Source organism: Pelobates fuscus, chromosome 1 (assembly GCF_036172605.1).
Source record: "Pelobates fuscus isolate aPelFus1 chromosome 1, aPelFus1.pri, whole genome shotgun sequence".
Taxonomy (NCBI): Eukaryota; Metazoa; Chordata; class Amphibia; order Anura; family Pelobatidae; genus Pelobates; species Pelobates fuscus.
In genome coordinates this window covers 485,827,228-485,854,943 of record NC_086317.1, presented here as the reverse complement: position 1 = coordinate 485,854,943, position 27,716 = coordinate 485,827,228, and the positions used below count along the sequence as shown (strand labels likewise).

Here is a 27,716-nt window from a genome sequence, read left to right as displayed (position 1 = left end):
GGGAAATTGATAGCTAGGCTAGGGTATTCAGTGTCCACTACAGTCCTGAAGGACTCATCTGATCTCTGCTGTAAGGACAGCACCCCCAAAAAGCCCTTTTTAGGGCTAGAACATCAGTCTGCTTTTTTTATTTTTTTTCTGTGTAATGTAATTGCAGTTGCCTGCCTGCCAGCTTCTGTGTCAGGCTCAGTGGATACTGAGTCCATTTGCCCAATGCCACCACTCATATCTGGTGTCACAATAGCTTAAGCTTGACATTTAAAAATATTTTTTTTTTTTCTCTGTAATAGATTGAAGAGCAGTTAGTTGTCTGCCAGCTTCTGTGTCAGGCTCAGTGGATACTGTGCCCATTTGCCCAGTGCCACCACTCATATCTGGTGTGACTATAGCGTGCCTTTAAAAACAAAAAAAGGGTTTCACTGTAAGCTAATAGCAGTTAGTTGTCTGCAAGCGTCTGGGTGTCAGGCCTTCAGCGTGTGCTCTGCCAACCTCAGCAAGTGTAATTTGCCACTCATATCTGGTGTCTCTATAGCATGCATTTAAAACCAAAAAACTTTTTTCACTGTAATAGATTGAAGAGCAGCTGGTTGTCTGCCAGCTTCTGTGTCAGGCTCAGTGGATACTGTGCCCATCTGCCCAGGGCCACCACTCATATCTGGTGTGACTATAGCATGCCTTTAAATACAAAAAAAATGTTTCACTGTAAGCTAATAGCAGTTAGTTGTCTGCAAGCGTCTAGGTGTCAGGCCTTCAGCGTGTGCTCTACCAACCTCAGCAAGTGTAATTTGCCACTCATATCTGGTGTCTCTGTAGCGTGCTTTTACAAAGAAAAAAAGTTTTCCAGTGTAAGCTAATAGCAGTCAGTGTCCTTAAAGCGGGTGTTTCAGGCCTTCCTTCAGCGTGTGCCCTGCAGAACCCTGCCAGCATACTTTGACAGTTGCCACTCATATCTGGTGTCTCTATAGCGTGCTTTTACAAAGAAAAACAGTTTTCCAGTGTAAGCTAATAGCAGTCAGTGTCCTTAAAGCGGGTGTTTCAGGCCTTCAGCGTGTGCCCTGCAGAACCCTGCCAGCGTACTTTGACAGTTGCCACTCATATCTGGTGTCTCTGTAGCGTGCTTTTACAAAGAATAAAAGTTTTCCAGTGTAAGCTAATAGCAGTTAGTTGTCTTCAAGCGGGTGTGTCAGGCCTACAGCGTGTACTCTGCAGACCTCTGCCACTGCACAGTGCCACTCATATCTGGTCTATGTCTCAGGCAGGCAGCATTACACACATGGACGTACGGTGTGATGATGATGATGTTGTACCCGCTGCTGCTTCCTTTGCCAAGTTGTCAGATACAAGTGAAGTGGTTGATGATGACGATGTGTCCATGGATGTCACGTGGGTGCCCACTAGAAGAGAAGAAGAACAGGGGGAAAGTTCAGATGGGGAGACAGAGAGGAGGAGGAGACGAGTTGGAAGCAGGGGGAGGTCGTCGCAAGGAGCTAGTGGCATAGTCAGACAGCATGCATCGGCACCCGGGGTCAGCCCGACAGCACGCCAATCAACGCATGCTGTGTCCACCACCAGAATGCTGTCATTGCAGAGCTCAGCAGTGTGGCATTTTTTTGGTGTGTCTGCCTGTGACAACAGCGATGCTATTTGCAACCTGTGCCAAAAGAAACTGAGTCGTGGGAAGTCCAACACCCACCTAGGTACAACTGCTTTGCGTAGGCACATGATCGCACATCACAAACGCCTATGGGATCAACACATGAGTACAAGCAGCACACAAACTCAAAGCCGCCATCCTCCTCATGGTCCAGCATCTTCAGCCACGTCAACCACTGCTGTCCTCCTTGCCCCCTCTCAACCATCCGCCATTCCGTCTCTCGCCTTGAGCAGTTCCCGCTCATCTGCCCACAGTCAGGTGTCTGTCAAGGACATGTTTGAGCGTAAGAAGCCAATGTCACAAAGTCACCCCCTTGCCCAGCGTCTGACAGTTGGCTTGTCCGAACTATTAGCCCGCCAGCGTTTTTTGTTGATATGCATTTCTATTTCTTCTTCGATAACAAAAAAATTCTGAGACGACGTTGGCAGGGCTATTCACTTGTGTGATCTGTCATGAATTGTCATTTGAATGTTAATTTGAACTGTGGGGCACAAGAACTTGAATCTGACAATTTTTATTTTATCAGAGAACTTGTTCGGGATACAGAAAGGAAAAAAGGGAGGGTAAGCGGTTAAGGTACATCGATCTTATTCACATCTTATACATTCAAGAGCAAACTGGTTATTCATTCTCGTGGGAGTTTTTCTGCTGCCCTTGCGCCTTCGGTCTAGTACCATGTCAGGGTTGCCTTTCTCTCCTAAACCTGGGTTTGGTCCGGGGTATGAGAAGGGGGAAACCTGGGGACAGGCTACGGTAGGGGAAGAAGAACGGGGGAAATAGACGTCGGAAGCCCCTCATCTCCCTTTGTCTCCTTCTTAGTTAGCACGCTGTGTGCGGTCACCGGGTCTATTCCTTTATCTAACTACTTAACTATGTACAATGTGGGTGTTTGTTCCGTTATGCCCTGTAGATTGTTTAACCTCAGCTTGGTATACCTCAATGTTGGCTGTTGTACCATGGTGTTTGGAGTCGTTGTCTCTCTTCGTCAGAGCAGTTAGGTCTTAGGAGTGGTACTATTCATCCTTCATGTGTGTATATATATATATATATATATATGTTATTGTTCTAACACGACCCCCTCCTCCTCCTTCCTCAGATACGCCTCCCATATGTTCCTGGCTTCCACTATGTGGTGTGGGTGGTGTAGCCGCTGGCAGGTTTTTGTTTCATATGCTAGGTTTAGGGAGATCTGTTGGAGAAGGCTAGATCTCTCCGGTGGCTGTTGTTGTTTCCACCCTCTGGCTATTAATAAGTTGGCAGCAATCAAAATATGATATGTTAGGTCGGCATGCGCTTTTGGGAATGGGTCAATCGAGATGAAGAGTAGGGCATTTTCTGGTCTCAGGTTGGTTCTCGTGACCAGTGCCCCTTGTATCACCCCCTCAACTGCCTTTCAGTATCCTCTGATGGCCGAACAGGCCCACCAGATGTGGAGCATTGTGCCCTACTCTATTAAACATCTCCAGCAAAGTCTCGAGGTGTTGGGATATATCGTCGCTAGTCTAGTCGGTACCAAGTACCACCTATATTGTATCTTGCGCATTAGCTCTAGGTGGGATGCGCATCTGGATCTACCTTTATGGGCTATGAAGGCTTGGTTCCATTGTTCTTCTGAGAAGACTGTACTCAAATCCTTATGTCATGCCTCTCTGAATTTGTCTAGCTGCGGTGGTGGCTGTTGAGTAGGATTAGTTAGAATTGCATACATGAGTGAAAGCGGTTTCTTGGGCATGGTTCTAGATTTGCATGCTTTCTCTATACAACGCGTGTGGGTCGGGGTTGTCAGGATAGTGGAGTTTGTGAGTGCTCCCTTTAGTTGTAGGTAGGAGAATATCGCTCTTTGTGGCAAATCGTAACTCTGTTGCAGATCGGGGAATTGTCTCAGCTGTCCTTGATTATTGAGGTGTCTAACCAACGTGCATCGTCGCTCGGTCCATAGTCGATGGTCAAATGTGGGATTCGTCATGTGTATGCAGTATAGTGGTGTGGCCAGCGCCCATTTATCTGTATAACCTAATTGTGGTTTAATCGTATCCCAGGTTTTCAGCAGGATTGCGGTAGTGGCCGGTGTGTCTGGTAGTTTAGGGCGATGTCTTTGTGGGACCCAGAATAAGTACCTAAGGCCCTTGGGGCAAGCCCACGTTGATTCCATCTCCACCCATTGTGGTGTGTTGTGGGCTGTGTGTGCCTGCAGGGCGGTGGTCATCAGCGCTGCCCTATAGTAGGTTCTCACCTCTGGTAGTCCTAGCCCTCCCTGCTCTAGGGGTTTGGTGAGTATGCTAGCGGCTACCCTGATTTTTTTGTGTGCCCACACGAAGCTAGTGAGAGTCCTTTGTAGACGTCGCAAGTACGCATTGGGTAATGGGATCTGTAGCGTTCTAGTCAGGTATTGGAATTTCGGCAGCAGCAGTTTGCACGTTTTTTTTTAAGAATTTGCCAGGAATCTATTTTTGAAGTTGTTCCCCTCCTCTTGACACGATCAATGACCTGCGAGTCTCCGTAAGCAGGGTTGACCTGTTAGTCCTGTTTTCCATTCAAGTTGTGCATGATGTCCCGGACAGGTTTCCAGGGACAAATGTTGGAGCCTGTTGAACGAGGTGACCTTGCTCGGGTCCCAGGTGTGCGTGGGCCTGGTGGCGGGTTGCGGTTGTGGTTTTAGCAGACAGTCCTGCGGCAGACCTAAATCTCGTAAGAGTGTGGCTGCGTCTTGTAGGTCATGGATTTGGTGGGTGATCTCGCCTCGTGTCACCTGTAGCAAGCGTGGCAAACGCCAGCGGTATACTATATTGCGCTGTTGGAGGAGTGAGGTAAGGGGTTTGAGTGACCTCCGCCACACCATTGTGCTGCCGGATAGGTCATTATAGAATTTTACGGCCATGTTCTCAAAGCGGTAGTTTGCCTTACCCCTGATTGCCTTCAATGTTGCTGCCTTGTCTGCTCCGTGCCTGAATTGAATAATCAAGTCACTTGATGCTGTTGCAGGGGCTTTAGGTGGCTTAGGGATACGAAAAAGCCCTTCCAAGGGTGTTGCTTTTGCCTGCTTGGGTGGCAGCAAGTCCCCCATCATTCTTCTTACTAAGTGTGGCAGCTCCTCCTCAGGGACCGCGTCGGGTATCCCCCAGGCACTGCCATCTTTTTCTATCTCACGGTTCCTAAAATCGCTGCCATATACACGTCCACTGATAGGAGACGCAACAGGTATTAAACTGATAAGAATAGTACTACTTAACAAACCTTATAATAACGCAGAGAGAGGAGTCTGAAGAAGAGGAGTCAGAGGAGGAAGGTGGCTTTGAGGAGGTGGAAGACCAAACACAGCAGGCGTCCCAGGGGGCTTGTTGTCATCTTTCTGGGACCCTTGTTGTTGTATGTGGCTGGGTGGAGGAAGAGACCTTCAATGACATCAGTGAGGACAAGGAACGGGCAAGGAAAATGGCTAGCTTGGTATCCAACCTTGTGCAAATGGACTGTTTGCGGTTGTTTGCGGTGCGTTAAACGGGGAGTTTGGTCTGTCACTGTGAAGCGGGCGTAACCCTTACACTACCTGATCGATACATCATACAGTAGGTCCCCCCCCCTCATTATTTTTATGGCCCCCACCCACCACTCTCGGGTGGGGGCGGGGGGAGGACAGTAGATCCCCCCCATTGTGATTTATGCCCCCCACCCACCGCACAGGGGTGGGGGCGGGGGGGGAGGACAGTAGGTCCCCCACCTTATCCTTATTTACTGAATATTCCCCTGTATAACAATGTTTGGCATTTAGTGAATATTCCCCCATTCAGTCTCTATTCTGCTCTGTGTCAGTGTGTATCAGGGGCTTTGAGCACAGGTGTCAATACATACCTGCCAAGTGACCCTATGTAGGGGGAACAGTCTCTATTCTGCTCTGTGTCAGTGTGTATCAGGGGCTTTGAGGACGGGGAACAGTCTCTATTCTGCTCTGTGTCAGTGTGTATCAGGGGCTTTGAGGACGGGGAACAGTCTCTATTCTACTCTGTGTGAGGAGGAGGAACAGGAAATGAGTAGCTCGGCATCCAACCTTGTGCAAATGTGGTCTTTCATGCTGTCGTGCCTGTTGAGGGACCCTCGTATAAAAAGGCTGAAGGAGAACGACCTGTGCTGGGTGTCCACGCTACTAGACCCCGGTCTCTATTCTGCTCTGTGTCAGTGTGTATCAGGGGCTTTGAGGACAGGTGTCAATCCATACCTGCCAAGTGACCCTATGTAAGGGGAACAGTCCCTATTCTGCTCTGTGTCCGTGTGCATCAGGGGCTCTGAGGACAGGTGTCAATCCATATGTCAAGGTGTCAATATGTCATATGTCAGGTGTCAATCCATATTCATTGCGATTTAGGAATGTTAGGTGATTCCTGCCCTTTATGGATTAAAACCAGACTCTGCATCAACTGTGTAATTTTCCATGGGAGTTTTGCCATGGATCCCCCTCCGGCATGCCACAGTCCAGGTGTTAGTCCCCTTCAAACAACTTTTCCATCACTTTTGTGGCCAGAAACAGTCCCTGTTGGTTTTAAAATTCGCCTGTCCATTGAAGTCAATGGCGGTTCGCGCGGTTCGCGAACGTTTGTGGAAGTTCCCATTCGCGAACCGAAAATTTAGTGTTCGCGACATCACTACTCATAAATAGGCAAATTTCACACAGAACCAGAATAGGCAAACATCACACAGCACCAGAATAGGCAAATCTCACACAGCACCATAATGGGTAAATCTCACAAAGCACCAGAATAGGCAAATCTCCCATTGCAGCAGAATAGGCAAACCTCACACCGCACCAGAATAGGCAAACCTCACACAGCACCAGAATAGGCAAATGTCACACAGCACCAGAATAGGCAAATGTCACACAGCACCAGAATAGGCAAATGTCACAGAGCACCAGAATAGGCAAATGTAACACAGCACCAGAATAGGTAAATGTCACACAGCACCAGAATAGGTAAATGTCACACAGCACCAGAATAGGCAAATGTCACACAGCACCAGAATAGGCAAATCTCACACAGGACCAGAATAGGTAAATCTCACACGGCACCATAATGGGCAAATCTCACACCGCACCAGAATAGGCAAATGTCACACCGCACCAGAATAGGCAAATGTCACACCGCACCAGAATAGGCAAATGTCACACCGCACCAGAATAGGCAAATCTCACATTGCACCAGAATAGGCAAATCTCACACAGCACCAAAATAGGTAAATCTCACACAGCACCAGACTAGGCAAATGTCACACAACACCAGAATAGGCAAATCTCACACAGCACCAGAATAGGCAAATGTCACACAGCACCAGAATAGGCAAATGTCACACAGCACCAGAATAGGCAAATGTCACACAGCACCAGAATAGGCAAATGTCACACAGCACCAGAATAGGCAAATGTCACACAGCACCAGAATAGGCAAATGTCACACAGCACCAGAATAGGCAAATGTCACACAGCACCAGAATAGGCAAATGTCACACAGCACCAGAATAGGCAAATGTCACACAGCACCAGAATAGGCAAATGTCACACAGCACCAGAATAGGCAAATGTAACACAGCACCAGAATAGGCAAATGTAACACAGCACCAGAATAGGCAAATGTAACACAGCACCAGAATAGGCAAATGTCACACAGCACCAGAATAGGCAAATGTCACACAGCAAAAGAATAGGCAAATGTCACACAGCATTAGAATAGGCAAATGTCACGCAGCACCAGAATAGGCAAATGTCACACAGCATCAGAATAGGCAAATGTCACACAGCACCAGAATAGGCAAATGTAACACAGCACCAGAATAGGCAAATGTAACACAGCACCAGAATAGGCAAATGTAACACAGCACCAGAATAGGCAAATGTCACACAGCACCAGAATAGGCAAATGTCACACAGCATTAGAATAGGTAAATGTCAGAAGAATAGCCTTTAGGTGATTCTAACTCAATTTAGCAATTTACATACAGCAGATAGAGCACGATAGGGATGATGTCCGTATAGTGAAGTGACAAAGCATAGTAGCATTAGCATGTCGATTGTGCTAAATTGTTTACGGCATTGCTATGGTATAAAAAAACAAAACAAAACAAGGACTATGGTGCACAGAGAGCAGGAAAATAGTTGCCCAAGATGGTAACTAAACAAAGAGATGTACTAAGAGTTGTACAGTCCGGTAGCAATCCGCAATATCCATTTAGAAATTAATGGGATAAGATTATTGTGTGAATGTATTCTCTATAGAAATTGTAGCAATTCACAGCGACCTCTTGCACACTGTGTATCCTTCTCCAGTAACAGCTGGAGACCCATTGATAGGTCCTGACCCCGTGGTTACGAACCATTGCTCTATATTTATTGAGAAATATATCCATAAAGACATTGCAAGGCACCATCTGCCTGTCTGTCTATGTGATTTTATAATAAATACACAGCTAGGCTTGCTTTTACAGAACTGATATGTTTTAATGCAGTACTAGGTCCATAATTACGGAAAGCAGTCCCTAAGATTTTACTGTAAGCCAATATAAAGATCGGAATATATTTAAGATTATCACAGCTTGTAACCACCACGGACGTCCTATTGAAAACAGGTTGTTACTTTTCCCAATGAGCGATTTGCTGAAAAAAAACAAATAATACATTAACTCTGAGTGATGCTGTTATTGTCTTGTAATAATAATATAGTCTTCATTGGCTCCTTTCCATTAGACGCCTTGAGATAATTCATCTCCTATATTAACATGAAATGTGACTTGGCATCGCTTGCACATTTCCTAATGACTGTTTTGGCCCTGTTTGTTATAACGCTTGCATTAAAAATCGCTTGTGAAAGTATAATTAATCTCCCATAATGAATTTGTGAAATGTAGCGTTTGTATTGCTGGCGTATGAGGAAAATGCCCCTTAAAATGAACAGTTGGCTTGTGACCCGGGTAAAGGTACTCGTGATATTTGCAACCTTAGATTTGGTATCAACTTCAGAAAACTCACTTTACAGGAGCCGCCATGTTGAGCTGATTTGCATAGTTTTCCCAGCCCATGAGCTGACCTAATTCCATATAATTAGAGGGGGAGGGAGTGGACACTTGTTAATTAATAGCTGAATTACCAACACACTGTGTGTGAATTCATCACATGAGACAAATGGATCATTCGATACCCGTTCAAACATCGAATGGAAACATTCCCAAACTTTCCCTGTGACCCTATCAGATATATACGGTATATACTAACCCTGTCAGCTGAGCCCACCATGTTATATTAACGTGAGAGGAAATATACAATCGCATACCTTGCTGTCAGTCGCTGAGACCCACTTTATAAACAGTGCTAGAGGGACAGGAATGCTGCAGAACCGCTCCCCCTTTAAATTAGGTTCTTGTTTGACCCTGGTTGCATTTAATTCCTGTGGGTTGACAAATCACTCTCCATATCTTTGTCATTTTGCATCATTTTCCAACTACCTGAGTGAGAATTGTCAGGAGTTCATAGTGTCATTTAAATCTAAAGAGATACTATAGGAACCTCTCCTGGCTGTTACTCACACAGCCTGTATGAAAACATTGTTTCATTTTTTTAATCAGATGTTAACTTACTTTAGAACCTCTGTAAATTGAACGTTAATCATGCCAGAAAGATTCTGCAGGCTCTAGAAGGCAATGAAACAAATAATCTAGATGCATTCTAGATTAAACTGATTGTGCAAGAAAGGAGCCTAGAATATCCAGGTTCCTTTTCATGAAGTGTTTAGGAAGGCACATGCAGGGAGGTGAGGCTAGGGCTGAATAAATAAAGGGATTTAACTCCTAAATGGCAGAGGATTGAGCGGTGAGGCTGCAGGGGCATGTTCTATACACCAAAACTGCTTCATTAAGCTAAAGTTGTTTTGGTGCCTGAAGTATCTCTTTAAATTTGAATTACACTTTGAATTCCTGGCAATTGTCAGTTTATTGAATAACCATGGATGTGTTTCCCTGTAACCACGCATGTTGTGGACAATATAAACTCTCCTTTTTCTGTTGTGTGTCGCTGAGCATTGCTGGTGAATGGGTTAATGACTGAGTGCTTTATTAAATTGAAATCCACAAAAAGCATGCAGAAAAGCCATGTTTGCGTGCTGTGCTGACGCCAACTGACTGTTCATCAGGATCCATTTACAGAATGTTCTGCATTGCAGAGACACAAATTGGCAGAAATTCCTTTACCAGCAACAAGATAAAATAAAGGAAAATAAGAATTTGTTTGTGATATTTTATAAAACTGATGTATTTTCCTTAAAGAAACACACCAAGTACTTCAACTCGTATCCTCAAAAAGTGCAGATTTCAAAATAAATTAGCATTTTTATCAATAAATCTTGTTACACGTCTACCCCTCCTCCAGCTGTCAATCGGAAAATAAGTCCTGTTACTTCCTGGTTTGGTTAGCTCAGTGGAGATAAACTCAATAGCTAGCAATTGCCCAGAGCACCTGCCTTGCAAAGACTTCTCATTGAGCTGCATTGGGAAGCCTGTGATTGGACAGACACAGAATCTGGGCGGAGATAGAAGGGGAGGGCTTGTAAAGTCTTCAGACAAGAGATCTTTAGGTTTTACAAGCTGTTTGTAGATATACCACCAATAAACAAAGTCATAATTAAATACATTAATATTTTTATTGGAGGTATATCTACTAAACAGAGGATTTGTTGTATTTAATTTGGGCAGTGGAGTGTCCCTTTAAAGCAGTGATATAATTAATGGATTCATAGCATGTAACACCACTAGCTCTCTTCCCTCCCCTTCCTGCACTGGAGGAATCATTGTTTTGCGTGTACTACTGGTATACTGTGATTACTAGTATACAGCTACTTGTAATGCTACTGATATATTACTAGTATACCGCTACTTGTACTGCTACTAATATATTACTAGTATACCGCTACTTGTACTGCTACTAATATATTACTAGTATATATTACACTGTCCCTAGTGTCTGTGTCCCCATGTCTCCTAGTCTCCCAGTGTGTGTTCCCATGTCTCTGTGTCCCCAAATGTCTGTGTCCCCATGTCTCCCAGTGTCTCTCCCCATTTCTCTGTGTCCCCATTTCTCCCAGTGTCCCCATGTGTCTCAGTGTCCCCAGGTATCCTAGTGACATGGGAAACACTGAGACATGGGGACACGGGGAGAAATGAGGACACAGACACTGGGAGACTAGAGGACTCTGCGACATGGGGACACTGACACTGTGATACATAGGGACACTGATGCCAGGCTGGCCTTCCAATTCTTTGGACAGACATGCCCCCTTTTTGGGCATGTTAGCTCCTTTTGGCAGTTCTGGTCACGTGACTCACATCATTGGCTCGCCCTTTTACCCCACCCATTGACTTCCTGCTTCACTGGACACTGTAATTAGGCCCATCATAATTGTAAGCACCAGGCCCACTGGGCTCTTAATCTGGCCCTGCGTGCTACCCACAGGCTCCAGCATGCACGAGGCAGCGCTGTAAACATCCCAGGTGCAATGCATCCGGGGGAAACTTGCTTTGTATTGCGGAAAAAAATTGTAAAGATAGGCATTATTTTCAATGGATTTTCATTTGTAAACCGACAATTATGGCATTTGGCGTTTGGAAACCGATGTACCACTGTATTTGCCTGCTGACTGTTACCACTGGCAGTGAGCAAACAGTTCGGCTTTTTTAAATCCAGGATCGGAGTCTAATTCTCTGAGGCTGGATTTGCCACATTTGTCCTGTAGTTCAGCCATCCGACGACACCTGCCCAACTTGAATCTGGACCAAATCTTGTCCCGTTCGGGACCTGATTTACCAAATCTAGACATCAATTGTGTAAGGATTTCGCAGTGCGAATAGCCCCATGTACAACCTGATGCCCCATTCGGTCTTTGGTGAATAACCCTTCTACTCTTGGATTAGGAATGTAGCAAAATATGTAATTTAGCAACACAAGAATTTTTTAACAATAGATGTATCTTTTTTTTACGCGGTACCTTAGAAAATACCAGAATCCTGTTAAATAAACAATGTTATGCTGATTAATGTTAAGTTGTTTCAGGTGACACTTCCCATGTAATGTGATAGAATTACACATACATTCCATGAATTACCTGCTGCTTTGGTTCCCTCTCCGATGAGACAATGTCAGTAAGAAAGGGCATCACACACGGTTAATGTTTGAAACATTTGCTGCTTTATTTAAACCCAGTGAGTCCTAATTCTATTTTACGTGCTGCTGCCTGGCTTGTAGCTTATAATGTGCCTTATTGTTGCATTAATTAGAGCGCGCACCGCTAGCTTCTCCTGGATTCCAGCAGACTTGATAGCTTCTCGTCGATAACACTCCTCAGAACGAGTCTGTCTATTACATGAATGGAGACGCTTCCCTGGAGTGAAGCAGGGTTTCTGAGCAGTTTGGCAGCGCCCGACCCAATTAAACCACAGCACATTGTGTCTATAGCCCAAACTACGTATATGAGAATATGCCGATTCTCAATCTCTCCACCCCACCAGTGAGCTTTGTTTATCTTACCATCTCCAATTCTCCTTGGAGGACGTCTCCAGGGCAGCTGATGGATATAGTTTGATCTTTAGTCCAAGGAAACATTTATTTTCTGTTTTCTTTTTTTTAGTATTCGTTTGTTTTTTGTTTTTTCGGGGGGGGGGAGGGGGGAGTTGTTTTTTTTATTCCAGTTACAGCCCTCGTGAATATACATATACCTCCCAAGTTCCCCTATTTAGGAGGCACAGTCTCTATCGTGGACCCAAATCCCTCTGTCCCTCTTTTCAGTAGGTGCAGTAGGTATGCAGTGTGTGTTAGGGTGAGACCGTGAGGGAGGTACAGTAAGTAATTTATATTGCACAGGTCAGGTAAAGCAGCAGGGGTAGTATATTAAATGCAGTAATTATACAGACATTGTAACAAGGGATACAGTAAAAGTGTTAACCTTAGAGCGTAAAGTCTGTTCCTTAGAACTTACTGTCATGATCTTGTGCAGGTCAGATAGGAGACCTATGCCAGGGTTGACTTAAGGTACTTTATTAGTGTTTTTAGACATATTATGCAACTTGGGGGAAAATAGACTTTAGGCAATATGCCACAGAACAGAATACTTGCCACAGAACAGGTGTCTTGCAAATAATAAAGAATGTCTAATTTCCAGGTAGGGTTGGTGACAGTGGAAGGCGGGTGACAGTGGCAGGCGGGTGACAGTGGCAGGCTGGTGACAGTGGCAGGCTTGGTACAGAGGCAGGCTGGGTACAGAGGCAGGCTGGTGACAGTGGAAGGCTGGTGACAGTGGCAGGCTGGTGACAGTGGCAGGCTGGTGACAGTGGCAGGCTGGGTACAGAGGCAGGCTGGTGACAGTGGCAGGCTGGTGACAGTGGCAGGCTGGGTACAGAAGCAGGCTGGGTACAGAGGCAGGCTGGTGACAGTGGAAGGCTGGGTACAGAGGCAGGCTGGTGACAGAGGCAGGCTGGGTACAGAGGCAGGCTGGTGACAGTGGAAGGCTGGGTACAGAGGCAGGCTGGGTACAGAGGCAGGCTGGTGACAGTGGAAGGCTGGTGACAGTGGAAGGCTGGTGACAGTGGAAGGCTGGTGACAGTGGCAGGCTGGTGACAGTGGCAGGCTGGGTACAGAGGCAGGCTGGGTACAGAGGCAGGCTGGGTACAGAGGCAGGCTGGTGACAGTGGCAGGCTGGTGACAGTGGCAGGCTGGTGACAGTGGCAGGCTGGTGACAGTGGCAGGCTGGTGACAGTGGCAGGCTGGGTACAGAGGCAGGCTGGGTACAGAGGCAGGCTGGGTACAGAGGCAGGCTGGTGACAGTGGAAGGCTGGTGACAGTGGCAGGCTGGTGACAGTGGCAGGCTGGGTACAGAGGCAGGCTGGGTACAGAGGCAGGCTGGTGACAGTGGAAGGCTGGGTATAGAGGCAGGCTGGTGACAGAGGCAGGCTGGTGACAGAGGCAGGCTGGTGACAGAGGCAGGCTGGGTACAGAGGAAGGCTGGGTACAGAGGCAGGCTGGGTACAGAGGCAGGCTGGTGACAGTGGAAGGCTGGTGACAGTGGAAGGCTGGTGACAGTGGCAGGCTGGTGACAGTGGCAGGCTGGTGACAGTGGCAGGCTGGGTACAGAGGCAGGCTGGGTACAGAGGCAGGCTGGTGACAGTGGAAGGCTGGTGACAGTGGAAGGCTGGTGACAGTGGCAGGCTGGGTACAGAGGCAGGCTGGGTACAGAGGCAGGCTGGGTACAGAGGCAGGCTGGTGACAGTGGAAGGCTGGTGACAGTGGAAGGCTGGTGACAGTGGAAGGCTGGTGACAGTGGAAGGCTGGTTAGAAGTATAGGTAAGGGTGGAGCAGGTAATTGCTAGGAGCAGGTTTGATCATAAGTCAGAAGCAGGTTCACAGGAGCCAGGATGTGAAGTGGTTCACGTAAATCACCAACGTCAATGTAAATGCCCTGTTGTGAGCAGGGTGTAGCCTTTTGAAGCCTCTTCATTAGTCCAGGCAGGTGAGGATGATATGGTGACTGAGGAGATTAGGGGCTAGGAAGGCCACTAGAGGCAAGAAACAAGTATTACATGAAATAATAACAGAAGAAAATTAAACATGTTCCTGGTTGTCAGGATAGGATCCTGACACAGTCTGTACCACAGAACGTAAAGTCTATTCCATAGAGCTTAAATAGTTAAAACATAAAGTGCGCTGTGTCTTTAAATAGCTATGCCTTCACAAAATTGTGCAAAATGCAACACTCACAAAAGTGCTTAAGTGCAAAATGTGCAAAACAATAAATGTTGTGACTTGTGTATAGATTCTTATTATACAACAAATTGTGATAAAAAAGTGTTAATTTTGTGAAATAATGTAGTTTTACAAACCCAAATTGATAGAGGTAAATGATGCTCTACATATAAAAAGGAGACAAAACATATAATAGTATAATACTGTAAAACCACATGAGAATATTTAAAAATGTGGAATTTTTTCCCAATACGCCCACTTTTGGAGGCTGTTATAATGGGATGGTCGGCGCAGGAACACGTGATCTGAGGAAGCCTTTACGGCGAAACGCGTCATCACGCTAGCACGCAGCACGCAAGGAGGACTGGACGCTTGAAAGACCGAGGGACACTACTCACAACATCCAGAGAACCGGTATCTGGATGTCTGTTTGCCCGTTCGGAGTGGAGTTAAAGCAAGTATAATCCAGTCTAGAGAAGTTGTATATTGAAGGCTGCAGATTATTTTTATGCAATACAATTTATTTTTTACTGAGACGACCGCCCCATCGTTTTTAACCTATTGGATTCCAGAGGTCTACTCCCTGGAGACACTGTTTACAGTGTACAAGCGATTACAGCCTGAGCAGTCTCTTTACCTGCTCTGTGTTTGTGAGTGTTATACCACATTTTTAAATATTCTCATGTGTTTTTACAGTATTATACTATTATATGTTTTGTCTCCTTTTTATATGTAGAGCATCATTTACCTCTATCAATTTGGGTTTGTAAAACTACATTATTTCATAAAATTAACACTTTTTTATCACAATTTGTTGTATAATAAGAATCTATACACAAGTCACAACATTTATTGTTTTGCACATTTTGCACTTAAGCACTTTTGTGAGTGTTGCATTTTGCACAATTTTGTGAAGGCATAGCTATTTAAAGACACAGCGCACTTTACGTTTTAACTATTTGTATTCTAGTGTTTTTGAGCTTTTACACTTATAAGGTGCTGCTATTATTTGTTTTAATATCTTTTAGTCACTTAGAAATTACTGCGCCATCTTTTAGCTTGGTTTCTTTGTATATTGTATTCCATAGAGCTTACAGTCTGTTCCTTAGAACCTGCAGTCTAATCCATATAACTCACAGTCTGATCTATACAACTTACAGTCTGTTCTATAAAGCTTACAGTCTGTACCATAGAGCTTACAGTCTGTTCCATAGAGCTTACAGTCTGTTCTATAAAGCTTACAGTCTGTACCATAGAGCTTACAGTCTGTTCCATAGAGCTTACAGTCTGTTCTATAAAGCTTACAGTCTGTTCCATAGAGCTTACAGTCTGTACCATAGAGCTTACAGTCTGTTCCATAGAGCTTACAGTCTGTTCCATAGAGCTTACAGTCTGTACCATAGAGCTTACAGTCTGTTCCTTAGAACCTGCAGTCTAATCCATATAACTCACAGTCTGATCTATACAACTTACAGTCTGTTCTATAAAGCTTACAGTCTGTACCATAGAGCTTACAGTCTGTTCCATAGAGCTTACAGTCTGTTCTATAAAGCTTACAGTCTGTTCTATAAAGCTTACAGTCTGTTCCATAGAGCTTACAGTCTGTACCATAGAGCTTACAGTCTGTTCCTTAGAACCTGCAGTCTAATCCATATAACTCACAGTCTGATCTATAAAGCTTACAGTCTGTTCTATAAAGCTTACAGTCTGTTCCATAGAGCTTACAGTCTGTTCCATAGAGCTTACAGTCTGTTCCATAGAGCTTACAGTCTGTACCATAGAGCTTACAGTCTGTTCTATAGAGCTTACAGTCTGTTCCATAGAGCTTATAGTCTGTTCCATAGAGCTTACAGTCTGTTCCATAGAGCTTACAGTCTGTACCATAGAGCTTACAGTCTGTTCCATAAAGCTTACAGTCTGTTCCATAGAGCTTACAGTCTGTTCCATAGAGCTTACAGTCTGTTCCATAAAGCTTACAGTCTGTTCCATAAAGCTTACAGTCTGTACCATAGAGCTTACAGTCTGTTCTATAGAGCTTACAGTCTGTTCCATAGAGCTTATAGTCTGTTCCATAGAGCTTACAGTCTGTTCCATAGAGCTTACAGTCTGTTCCATAGAGCTTACAGTCTGTTCCATAAAGCTTACAGTCTGTTCCATAGAGCTTACAGTCTGTTCCATAGAGCTTATAGTCTGTTCCATAGAGCTTACAGTCTGTTCCATAGAGCTTATAGTCTGTTCCATAGAGCTTACAGTCTGTACCATAGAGCTTACAGTCTGTTCCATAGAGCTTACAGTCTGTTCCATAGAGCTTACAGTCTGTTCCATAGAGTTTACAGTCTGTTCCATAGAGCTTACAGTCTGTACCATAGAGCTTATAGTCTGTTCCATAGAGCTTACAGTCTGTTCCATAGAGTTTACAGTCTGTTCCATAGAGCTTACAGTCTGTACCATAGAGTTTACAGTCTGTTCCATAGAGCTTACAGTCTGTTCCATAGAGCTTATAGCCCAAGTGATGTTCATAGCTCTTTGCTGACAGTTAATAACATGTTTGTAAAATACAGTTGATTTCTTCATCAATCTATGACTTTGAAGTTTCTTGATACAGTCCCCTTCGGTGGATTTTGGGGGCAGGTTAATGAATGCTCTGTCGCCTGCCAGTCCATATCATGGAGCAGTATATCTCCTCTCGCGGAGACGGATTGTACTGTAATTTTGTATTGTATAAATAAATTATAATGAAACTCAGTTTTCCATCTCCATAAACAAGCTGAAAATGAAAGCTGTAATAATTCAGTAATTTATTGCTGACCGTGTATATGCACGCGGTGCTCTGAGCCAATCCGTAACCCATTATGGGCCTGCCTCGGTTTCCTTCTTTTTGGGCACTTCTCCTGATCTCTGTCTGATGTTTTCTTTCTAGATGCACTGCAGCCCACTGAACGATGCTGACGAGCAAAACCTCCGCACCTTGGAGAAACATGTGAGTCTTCGTAACGCATCAACATGGGGTACATGGTTTGGTAATTAAAATTACTATTAAATGTACTAAAACAACTGTCATCACATTTTCACTTCACATCATGTTTTAAAAGTTTATTTAATTAAACTTGTATGTTCAATGGGTTTGAGATGCGTATTAAATTCATGCTTTTCGATGTTGGCATTAAATCATGATGGGATAGTAGTGACAGCGAGCAGGATAGGGATAGACACTCCATCGAGGGCAGTGATGGAATGTCTGAAAAACTATTACAATTACCTGAAATGTAACTCCATAGGAGGAATAAGCGCATGGCATGACTCCTCGTGTAATGAATGCTGAGTATAGAGCAGCAAATACTATCGAAGACAACCAGTCCAGTGGTGTAAGGCGAGGGTGCCTGAACGGTTGTTCCCCAGATATAATTAACAGTAAATTAATGAATAGCCACTAGCATAGTGCATTTATTTTGGAGAATGTTATGGAGCCTCGAACATACTGTACTGGGGGTGAGAAGTACTGTGTATATATTGGATGAGAACTGCTGAGAATGTCATGGTGCATTGAAACGAGAATTGCTGAGTGGGTTATGGGTGTACTGGGGTGAGATGTACTGTGAGTATGATGGGTGTAATGGGGTGAGATGTACTGTGAGTATGATGGGTGTAATGGGGTGAGAAGTACTGTGAGTATGATGGGTGTACTGGGGTGAGAAGTACTGTGAGTATGATGGGTGTAATGGGGTGAGATGTACTGTGAGTATGATGGGTGTAATGGGGTGAGAAGTACTGTGAGTATGATGGGTGCACTGGGCTGAGAAGTACTGTGAGTATGATGGGTGTAATGGGGTGAGAAGTACTGTGAGTATGATGGGTGTAATGGGGTGAGAAGTACTGTGAGTATGATGGGTGTAATGGGGGGAGAAGTACTGTGAGGATGATGGGTGTAATGGGGGGAGAAGTACTGTGAGTATGATGGGTGTAATGGGGGAGAAGTACTGTGAGGATGATGGGTGTAATGGGGGGAGAAGTACTGTGAGTATGATGGGTGTAATGGGGTGAGAAGTACTGTGAGTATGATGGGTGTAATGGGGTGAGAAGTACTGTGAGTATGATGGGTGTACTGGGGTGAGAAGTACTGTGAGTATGATGGGTGTAATGGGGTGAGAAGTACTGTGAGTATGATGGGTGCACTGGGCTGAGAAGTACTGTGAGTATGATGGGTGTAATGGGGTGAGAAGTACTGTGAGTATGATGGGTGTAATGGGGTGAGAAGTACTGTGAGTATGATGGGTGCACTGGGGTGAGAAGTACTGTGAGTATGATGGGTGTAATGGGGGGAGAAGTACTGTGAGGATGATGGGTGTAATGGGGGGAGAAGTACTGTGAGTATGATGGGTGTAATGGGGGAGAAGTACTGTGAGGATGATGGGTGTAATGGGGGGAGAAGTACTGTGAGGATGATGGGTGTAATGGGGTGAGAAGTACTGTGAGTATGATGGGTGTAATGGGGGGAGAAGTACTGTGAGGATGATGGGTGTAATGGGGGGAGAAGTACTGTGAGGATGATGGGTGTAATGGGGTGAGAAGTACTGTGAGGATGATGGGTGCACTGGGGTGAGAAGTACTGTGAGGATGATGGGTGTAATGGGGTGAGAAGTGTAACGGATCAACGGGCACCCCGACTGGGTACCTCCGTTGAAGGATGCTCCTAGCGCTTCCTGAGGGCTCCAAGCACTCTAGCAGACACCACAATCACCGAACCGGAGAAGCATACAAATGTTCTCAAATATATGAATGCTGTAAACCGCTGAACAGAAAAAGCATATAATCAGCTTACACTCCTGGCAATCAGCATACAAACCAATTCCCCCAATGATGAGACGACACTTCGTTTTGAGGGTCAAGCAGAACTGACTGTACTGGCACATACAGCCTCTTTTATTCACAATCCACAAACATAGTACTGCCCACAGGGTTTTGAAATACAACCAATCAATCCGTACAATACACACAGACACTCCCAAACAAAATCCTCCCCTCTGCCTGTGATATGATTACTGAACACAATGGTTAATCTAATTATCACAGGCAGAGAAAATACACGGTTTTACACAATATTCATAACTTTAAAATTATGCATCACATTCACATAAAACTTACATTTTCAGAATCAGCATACTCCAAATACCAACATACGTCACAATCATACAAATTGGTCCGGTGGGTCAAAAGTTAGATCAACGTCCTTTGTGACCAAATGAAGCATGGCTTTTCTGCCCAAAACCAGTTCCACAGAGTCTTCTATCCTGGAGATAATTGGGAAGTAATCAAATTATCTCCAAGGACAGAGGCAAAACTCCATTAGCCACATGGTAGCAAAATACAATAAAATACATAAAAATATATAACTGTGCAGCTATTGCATAAAACAGGTACATTTAACATATCCCCAGATAGGTTAAATCTGAGCGCACATTATGACTGAATGGCGCTCAGATCACATAGATACAGTTCAATTGCCATGGAGCCAAAGTCTTTCACATAGTCTTTCGTTATAGGAATGGCCTCCATGGCATAGCTATCTGGGGTAGCACTGCTCACATAGGAAAAGTACAGAATGACCCGGCTTTTGGGTCTTTGCAGGGGAAAATAAAGCATTTCAACATGGGGCCATAGTCACAGGGCAGGAGGCTGGCATTCAGTCTTCTCCAATACCCAGTGATGAGGCTGGTTCCGCCACAAGAAGTACTGTGAGTATGATGGGTGTACTGGGGTGAGAAGTACTGTGAGTATGATGGGTGTAATGGGGTGAGAAGTACTGTGAGTATAATGGGTGTACTGGGGTGAGAAGTACTGTGAGTATGATGGGTGTACTGGGGTGAGAAGTACTGTGAGTATGATGGGTGTACTGGGGTGAGAAGTACTGTGAGTATGATGGGTGTAATGGGGTGAGAAGTACTGTGAGTATAATGGGTGTACTGGGGTGAGAAGTACTGTGAGTATGATGGGTGTACTGGGGTGAGAAGTACTGTGAGTATGATGGGTATACTGGGGTGAGAAGTACTGTGAGTATGATGGGTGTACTGGGGTGAGAAGTACTGTGAGTATGATGGGTGTACTGGGGTGAGAGGTACTGTGAGTATGATGGGTGTAATGGGGTGAGAAGTACAGTGAGTATGATTGGTGTAATGGGGTGAGAAGTACTGTGAGTATGATGGGTGTACTGGGGTGAGAAGTACTGTGAGTATGATGGGTGTAATGGGGTGAGAAGTACTGTGAGTATGATGGGTGCACTGGGCTGAGAAGTACTGTGAGTATGATGGGTGTAATGGGGTGAGAAGTACTGTGAGTATGATGGGTGTAATGGGGTGAGAAGTACTGTGAGTATGATGGGTGCACTGGGGTGAGAAGTACTGTGAGTATGATGGGTGTAATGGGGTGAGAAGTACTGTGAGTATGATGGGTGTAATGGGGGGAGAAGTACTGTGAGGATGATGGGTGTAATGGGGGGAGAAGTACTGTGAGTATGATGGGTGTAATGGGGGAGAAGTACTGTGAGGATGATGGGTGTAATGGGGGGAGAAGTACTGTGAGGATGATGGGTGTAATGGGGTGAGAAGTACTGTGAGTATGATGGGTGTAATGGGGGGAGAAGTACTGTGAGGATGATGGGTGTAATGGGGGGAGAAGTACTGTGAGGATGATGGGTGTAATGGGGTGAGAAGTACTGTGAGGATGATGGGTGTAATGGGGGTAAGAAGTACTGTGAGTATGATGGGTGTACTGGGGTGAGAGGTACTGTGAGTATGATGGGTGTAATGGGGTGAGAAGTACAGTGAGTATGATGGGTGTACTGGGGTAAGAAGTACTGTGAGTATGATGGGTGTACTGGGGTGAGAGGTACTGTGAGTATGATGGGTGTAATGGGGTGAGAAGTACAGTGAGTATGATGGGTGTACTGGGGTGAGAAGTACTGTGAGTATAATGGGTGTACTGGGGTGAGAGGTACTGTGAGTATGATGGGTGTAATGGGGTGAGAAGTACAGTGAGTATGATGGGTGTAATGGGGTGAGAGGTACTGTGAGTATGATGGGTGTAATGGGGTAAGAAGTACTGTGAGTATGATGGGTGTACTGGGGTAAGAGGTACTGTGAGTATGATGGGTGTAATGGGGTGAGAAGTACAGTGAGTATGATGGGTGTACTGGGGTGAGAGGTACTGTGAGTATGATGGGGGAGAAGTACTGTGAGTATGATGGGTGTAATGGGGTAAGAAGTACTGTGAGTATAATGGGTGTACTGGGGTGAGAGGTACTGTGAGTATGATGGGTGTAATGGGGTGAGAAGTACTGTGAGTATGATGGGTGTAGTTGGATGAGAAGTACTGTGAGTATGATGGGTGTAATGGGGTGAGAAGTACTGTGAGTATGATGGGTGTAGTTGGATGAGAAGTACTGTGAGTATGATGGGTGTACTGGGGTGAGAAGTACTGTGAGTATGATGGGTGTAATGGGGTGAGAAGTACTGTGAGTATGATGGGTGTACTGGGGTGAGAGGTACTGTGAGTATGATGGGTGTACTGGGGTGAGAGGTACTGTGAGTATGATGGGTGTAATGGGGTGAGAAGTACTGTGAGTATGATGGGTGTACTGGGGTGAGAAGTACTGTGAGTATGATGGGTGTAATGGGGTGAGAAGTACTGTGAGTATGATGGGTGTAATGGGGTGAGAGGTACTGTGAGTATGATGGGTGTACTGGGGTGAGAGGTACTGTGAGTATGATGGGTGTAATGGGGTGAGAAGTACTGTGAGTATGATGGGTGTACTGGGGTGAGAGGTACTGTGAGTATGATGGGTGTACTGGGGTGAGAGGTACTGTGAGTATGATGGGTGTAGTTGGATGAGAGGTACTGTGAGTATGATGGGTGTACTGGGGTGAGAAGTACTGTGAGTATGATGGGTGTAGTTGGATGAGAAGTACTGTGAGTATGATGGGTGTAATGGGGTGAGAAGTACTGTGAGTATGATGGGTGTAATGGGCTGAGAAGTACTGTGAGGATGATGGGTGCACTGGGGTGAGAAGTACTGTGAGTATGATGGGTGTAATGGGGTGAGAAGTACTGTGAGTATGATGGGTGTAATGGGGGGAAAAGTACTGTGAGTATGATGGGTGTACTGGGGGGAGAAGTACTGTGAGTATGATGGGTGTAATGGGCTGAGAAGTACTGTGAGGATGATGGGTGCACTGGGGTGAGAAGTACTGTGAGTATGATGGGTGTAATGGGGTGAGAAGTACTGTGAGTATGATGGGTGTAATGGGGGGAGAAGTACTGTGAGTATGATGGGTGTAATGGGGGGAGAAGTACTGTGAGGATGATGGGTGTACTGGGGTGAGAAGTACTGTGAGTATGATGGGTGTAATGGGGGGAGAAGTACTGTGAGTATAATGGGTGTACTGGGGTGAGAGGTACTGTGATTATGATGGGTGCACTGGGGTGAGAGGTACTGTGAGTATGATGGGTGTACTGGGGTGAGAGGTACTGTGAGTATGATGGGTGTACTGGGGTGAGAAGTACTGTGAGTATGATGGGTGTACTGGGGTAAGAAGTACTGTGAGTATGATGGGTGTACTGGGGTAAGAAGTACTGTGAGTATGATGGGTGTAATGGGGTAAGAAGTACTGTGAGTATGATGGGTGTAATGGGGTGAGAAGTACTGTGAGTATGATGGGTGTACTGGGGTAAGAAGTACTGTGAGTATGATGGGTGTACTGGGGTAAGAAGTACTGTGAGTATGATGGGTGTAATGGGGTAAGAAGTACTGTGTGTATGATGGGTGTAATGGGGTGAGAAGTACTGTGAGTATGATGGGTGTAATGGGGGGAGAAGTACTGTGAGGATGATGGGTGTACTGGGGTGAGAAGTACTGTGAGTATGATGGGTGTACTGGGGTGAGAAGTACTGTGAGTATGATGGGTGTAATGGGGTGAGAAGTACTGTGAGTATGATGGGTGTACTGGGGTGAGAAGTACTGTGAGTATGATGGGTGTACTGGGGTGAGAAGTACTGTGAGTATGATGGGTGTACTGGGGTGAGAGGTACTGTGAGTATGATGGGTGTACTGGGGTGAGAAGTACTGTGAGTATGATGGGTGTACTGGGGTAAGAAGTACTGTGAGTATGATGGGTGTACTGGGGTGAGAAGTACTGTGAGTATGATGGGTGTACTGGGGTGAGAAGTACTGTGAGTATGATGGGTGTACTGGGGTGAGAAGTACTGTGAGTATGATGGGTGTAATGGGGTGAGAAGTACTGTGAGTATGATGGGTGTACTGGGGTGAGAGGTACTGTGAGTATGATGGGTGTACTGGGGTGAGAAGTACTGTGAGTATGATGGGTGTACTGGGGTAAGAAGTACTGTGAGTATGATGGGTGTAATGGGGTGAGAAGTACTGTGAGTATGATGGGTGTACTGGGGTGAGAAGTACTGTGAGTATGATGGGTGTAATGGGGTGAGAAGTACTGTGAGTATGATGGGTGTACTGGGGTGAGAAGTACTGTGAGTATGATGGGTGTAGTGGGGTGAGAAGTACTGTGAGTATGATGGGTGTACTGGGGTGAGAGGTACTGTGAGTATGATGGGTGTACTGGGGTGAGAAGTACTGTGAGTATGATGGGTGTACTGGGGTAAGAAGTACTGTGAGTATGATGGGTGTACTGGGGTGAGAAGTACTGTGAGTATGATGGGTGTACTGGGGTGAGAAGTACTGTGAGTATGATGGGTGTACTGGGGTGAGAAGTACTGTGAGTATGATGGGTGTAATGGGGTGAGAAGTACTGTGAGTATGATGGGTGTACTGGGGTGAGAGGTACTGTGAGTATGATGGGTGTACTGGGGTGAGAAGTACTGTGAGTATGATGGGTGTACTGGGGTAAGAAGTACTGTGAGTATGATGGGTGTAATGGGGTGAGAAGTACTGTGAGTATGATGGGTGTACTGGGGTGAGAAGTACTGTGAGTATGATGGGTGTACTGGGGTGAGAGGTACTATGAGTATGATGGGTGTACTGGGGTGAGAAGTACTGTGAGTATGATGGGTGTAATGGGGTGAGAAGTACTGTGAGTATGATGGGTGTAGTTGGATGAGAAGTACTGTGAGTATGATGGGTGTACTGGGGTGAGAGGTACTGTGAGTATGATGGGTGTACTGGGGTGAGAAGTACTGTGAGTATGATGGGTGTACTGGGGTGAGAGGTACTGTGAGTATGATGGGTGTACTGGGGTGAGAAGTACTGTGAGTATGATGGGTGTACTGGGGTGAGAGGTACTGTGAGTATGATGGGTGTACTGGGGTGAAAAAAACATATTTATGTAAAATTGCAGATGAGCAATTGTGCGCATGCACAGAATTATCAGGGTTACACTCACTCACATCACAGGACAGCCCAGCATCTGATGGGAATTTGTAATTTATTTTTAAACACAGCCCCCAGCTAAGTTTTATTTGAGTATTGGATTGTGCAAAAATGTGACAAGTGATAGTTTAAATAAAAGATGGGGGTTGTTGTTTAATTTTGCAGAGTTGTTTAATTTTTTATTATTTTTAATAAAATGATTATTGTAATGAGAACTGGATACACAGTCTCATGGCATTCCAGCCAAGACAGATGGGAATTCTGGGAACTCAAAATAAAAACGAGAGCGACAGAGAACAAAAATCCTCAGGAAATTCGAGCTCAAACGAGCATATGCTGAGATAAAAGGTAATCATTCTCCGTGCTCTCATCATATTGACAGTTTAATCAAATGAGAGGAATCCGGTATCAGGAGGCTGTGTGCAAGAACTCGTTAATATTCCTCGATCTGATGGAATGAAACCTTTATCTCGCTCTCTCCCAGAAAGCCGAACCTTATCTTTCAGCTCCGGCTTTATCTTATAAGAGGTCAAATAAAGGCGTGCGGTGCACAAACCTAGGAGAACCTAGAGAAATAATAATAATCTTGTTTTCTATAGTTTTTATGACTGAATATCTGATTCACTTAATTAACTTAATGAAAAGTACATCTTTCTACAACTGCTTCTAAGCGATTTAGACTTCGAAGCCCTCAGTGGGTTAACACTTCCATCATTCCGTCCAAAGTCTCTTTACAACTGAAAACACAACTTATTTAAATCTGGTTTAAAATTTCCCGGAATTGTTTTCTTGTTTTGGAATCTGGAGAATTGATGTCTTGAAATGTTCCGAAGGTACCAATTGATTCCAGAACTAACAGCTCCATTTACAGGTTATTTCAATCTTATTAACCACCTTCTGTTCCATTGTTGTGTTCTATCTCCCCAATTGGTGTTCACCATGAGCGATGTGGATTAGAAAATCTCTCCATGACTGTGTTTTGTGTGACCACTAACAAGTTATACATTAGTAGGCGCTGCTCTTTATTTTGGGGAAAGTGACCTTTATCACATTTTAGCACTGAGTGGAGCTTAAACTAAGTTCCATTCAAGCTGGTAATTTAGCCAAAGTCTATCAGTCAAATTAATGCCCAGAATGGCCAACTGCAGTCATCATGGACAGACAAGAACACAATGTCGTGCCCAAATATTAAGGCACTTGGCAAGGGGGAGTATAATCATTAAGATACATGGGTCTTAAAGGGACTCTACAGGCACCCAGACCACAGCAGCTCATTGAAGTGGTCCAGGTGCAGTGTCCCAGGTCCCATAACCCTGAAAAGGTAATTAGTACTGTTTTTAATAAACAGCAATATTTACTTGTCAGGGTTAACTCCACCTCTAATGGCTGTCACCAGACAGACACTAGAAGGACTTTGGGATCGACTTGTGGTGACTTTTGGTTGCTTAACTAACGCTGGGCGTATTCACGCTATACATGAGGACATGCAGCATCACCCGAAACTCTATAGGAAGGCATGGTGTAATGCTTTCCTATGGGGGTAGTACTCCAATTGCCTGACATGGGCATGAATTCTCCCCTGCTGACTGCCATTGGAGCCTGAGACAGCATTAAGGGACCACCCCTTCTACACCATGGGATAAGTTGGGGCTTGATGGAGGGGGGCACTATCAGGAGCTATACCTGGCACTATAGGAAAGAATGGAGGGGGGCACTATCAGGACTATACCTGACACTATAGGAAAGAATGGAGGGGGCACTATCAGGAGCTATACCTGGCACTATAGGAAAGAATGGAGGGGGGCACTATCAGGAGCTATACCTGACACTATAGGAAAGAATGGAGGGGGGCACTATCAGGAGCTATACCTGGCACTATAGGAAAGAATGGAGGGGGGCACTATCAGGAGCTATACCTGGCACTATAGGAAAGAAATAGTGAAAGAAAAACATGACAGTGTCACTTTAAACTCCAAAAAATGTTTTTAAGAGCCTGACAGATTTGCAACCGAAAGTTTGAAATAATGGAAAATAAATAAAGCAAACCGTTGGGTACTGTTACTGAAAATGGGTTTCGATGAAACTCAATAGACTAGCGGATGGTTCACAAATCCCTTTATCATCAAGGTGAGCAGTGGGGATTTTGGACAGTGAGGTAATTTTGGGGAACTTGATGAACTAGATCTAGGAGATAAATGTACGTAAACAGGTCTAGGAGCTGGATGAATTGTGAGTTTACAGTAAATATTACGTGAAAATAACGGACAGGGGTTGACTAGTTGATTAAAACCCTCTCACAGCTCCCTGTAAGCCTCGGTTCCTACATTGTGGATACATATTATCACTGTTACTAAGCCTCTCCCCATCTCTTCATTTCTCAGATCTTGGTGGCTTGCAAACGCGTGCTGGCTATTCAAAAGCTCCAGCCATGGACCCAAGTCAGTGTGCCTTCTGGCTCCTCAGAGAACTTCGCACCAAGGCCACAACGTGTTCAGAAGCCACAGCTATGGTCCCAAGTCAGTTTGTCCACTGGATCTCCAGAGAATTCCCTACAGAAGCCAGAGACTTTACAAAATGAAGGGTACGATGAGCTGGACCGCAAAATCCTACAGCTGTGTGGTAAGTGTTCATTTATTAAATGTTATGGTGTGCACTTACCACAGACCTCTATGGAAAACATAAACATATGTGCAAAACAACTTACATCCCATGTTTTCACTGGCAGAATTTCCTTTATCTCACCTGAGAGACGACATCCTTTTTAAAGATGCATTCCGCTCAGTGGCTCACCGTGACATAATTAACAAAAATCTGCAGCTATTCTCCAACACATCTTTATAAAAGTGCTAGATATTGTTTGCCCCATCGGGTTCCTCTACCAGTCCATCTCACATTACAGTTCTATGAAAAAT

General features: G+C 45.0%; 1 protein-coding gene across 4 annotated transcripts in view; it reads left to right on the top strand.

Moving 5' to 3' along the window:
* PDE2A (phosphodiesterase 2A) overlaps positions 1–27,716 on the top strand; it is a 678,984-nt gene that overhangs the window by 484,791 nt on the left and 166,477 nt on the right. For all 4 annotated transcript variants that reach the window (XM_063432647.1, XM_063432656.1, XM_063432664.1 and 1 more), the window contains 2 exons: positions 17,332–17,391; positions 27,186–27,423. In XM_063432647.1, the coding sequence (XP_063288717.1) occupies positions 17,332–17,391; positions 27,186–27,423 (298 nt within the window). The remainder of the gene's footprint in view (positions 1–17,331; positions 17,392–27,185; positions 27,424–27,716) is intronic.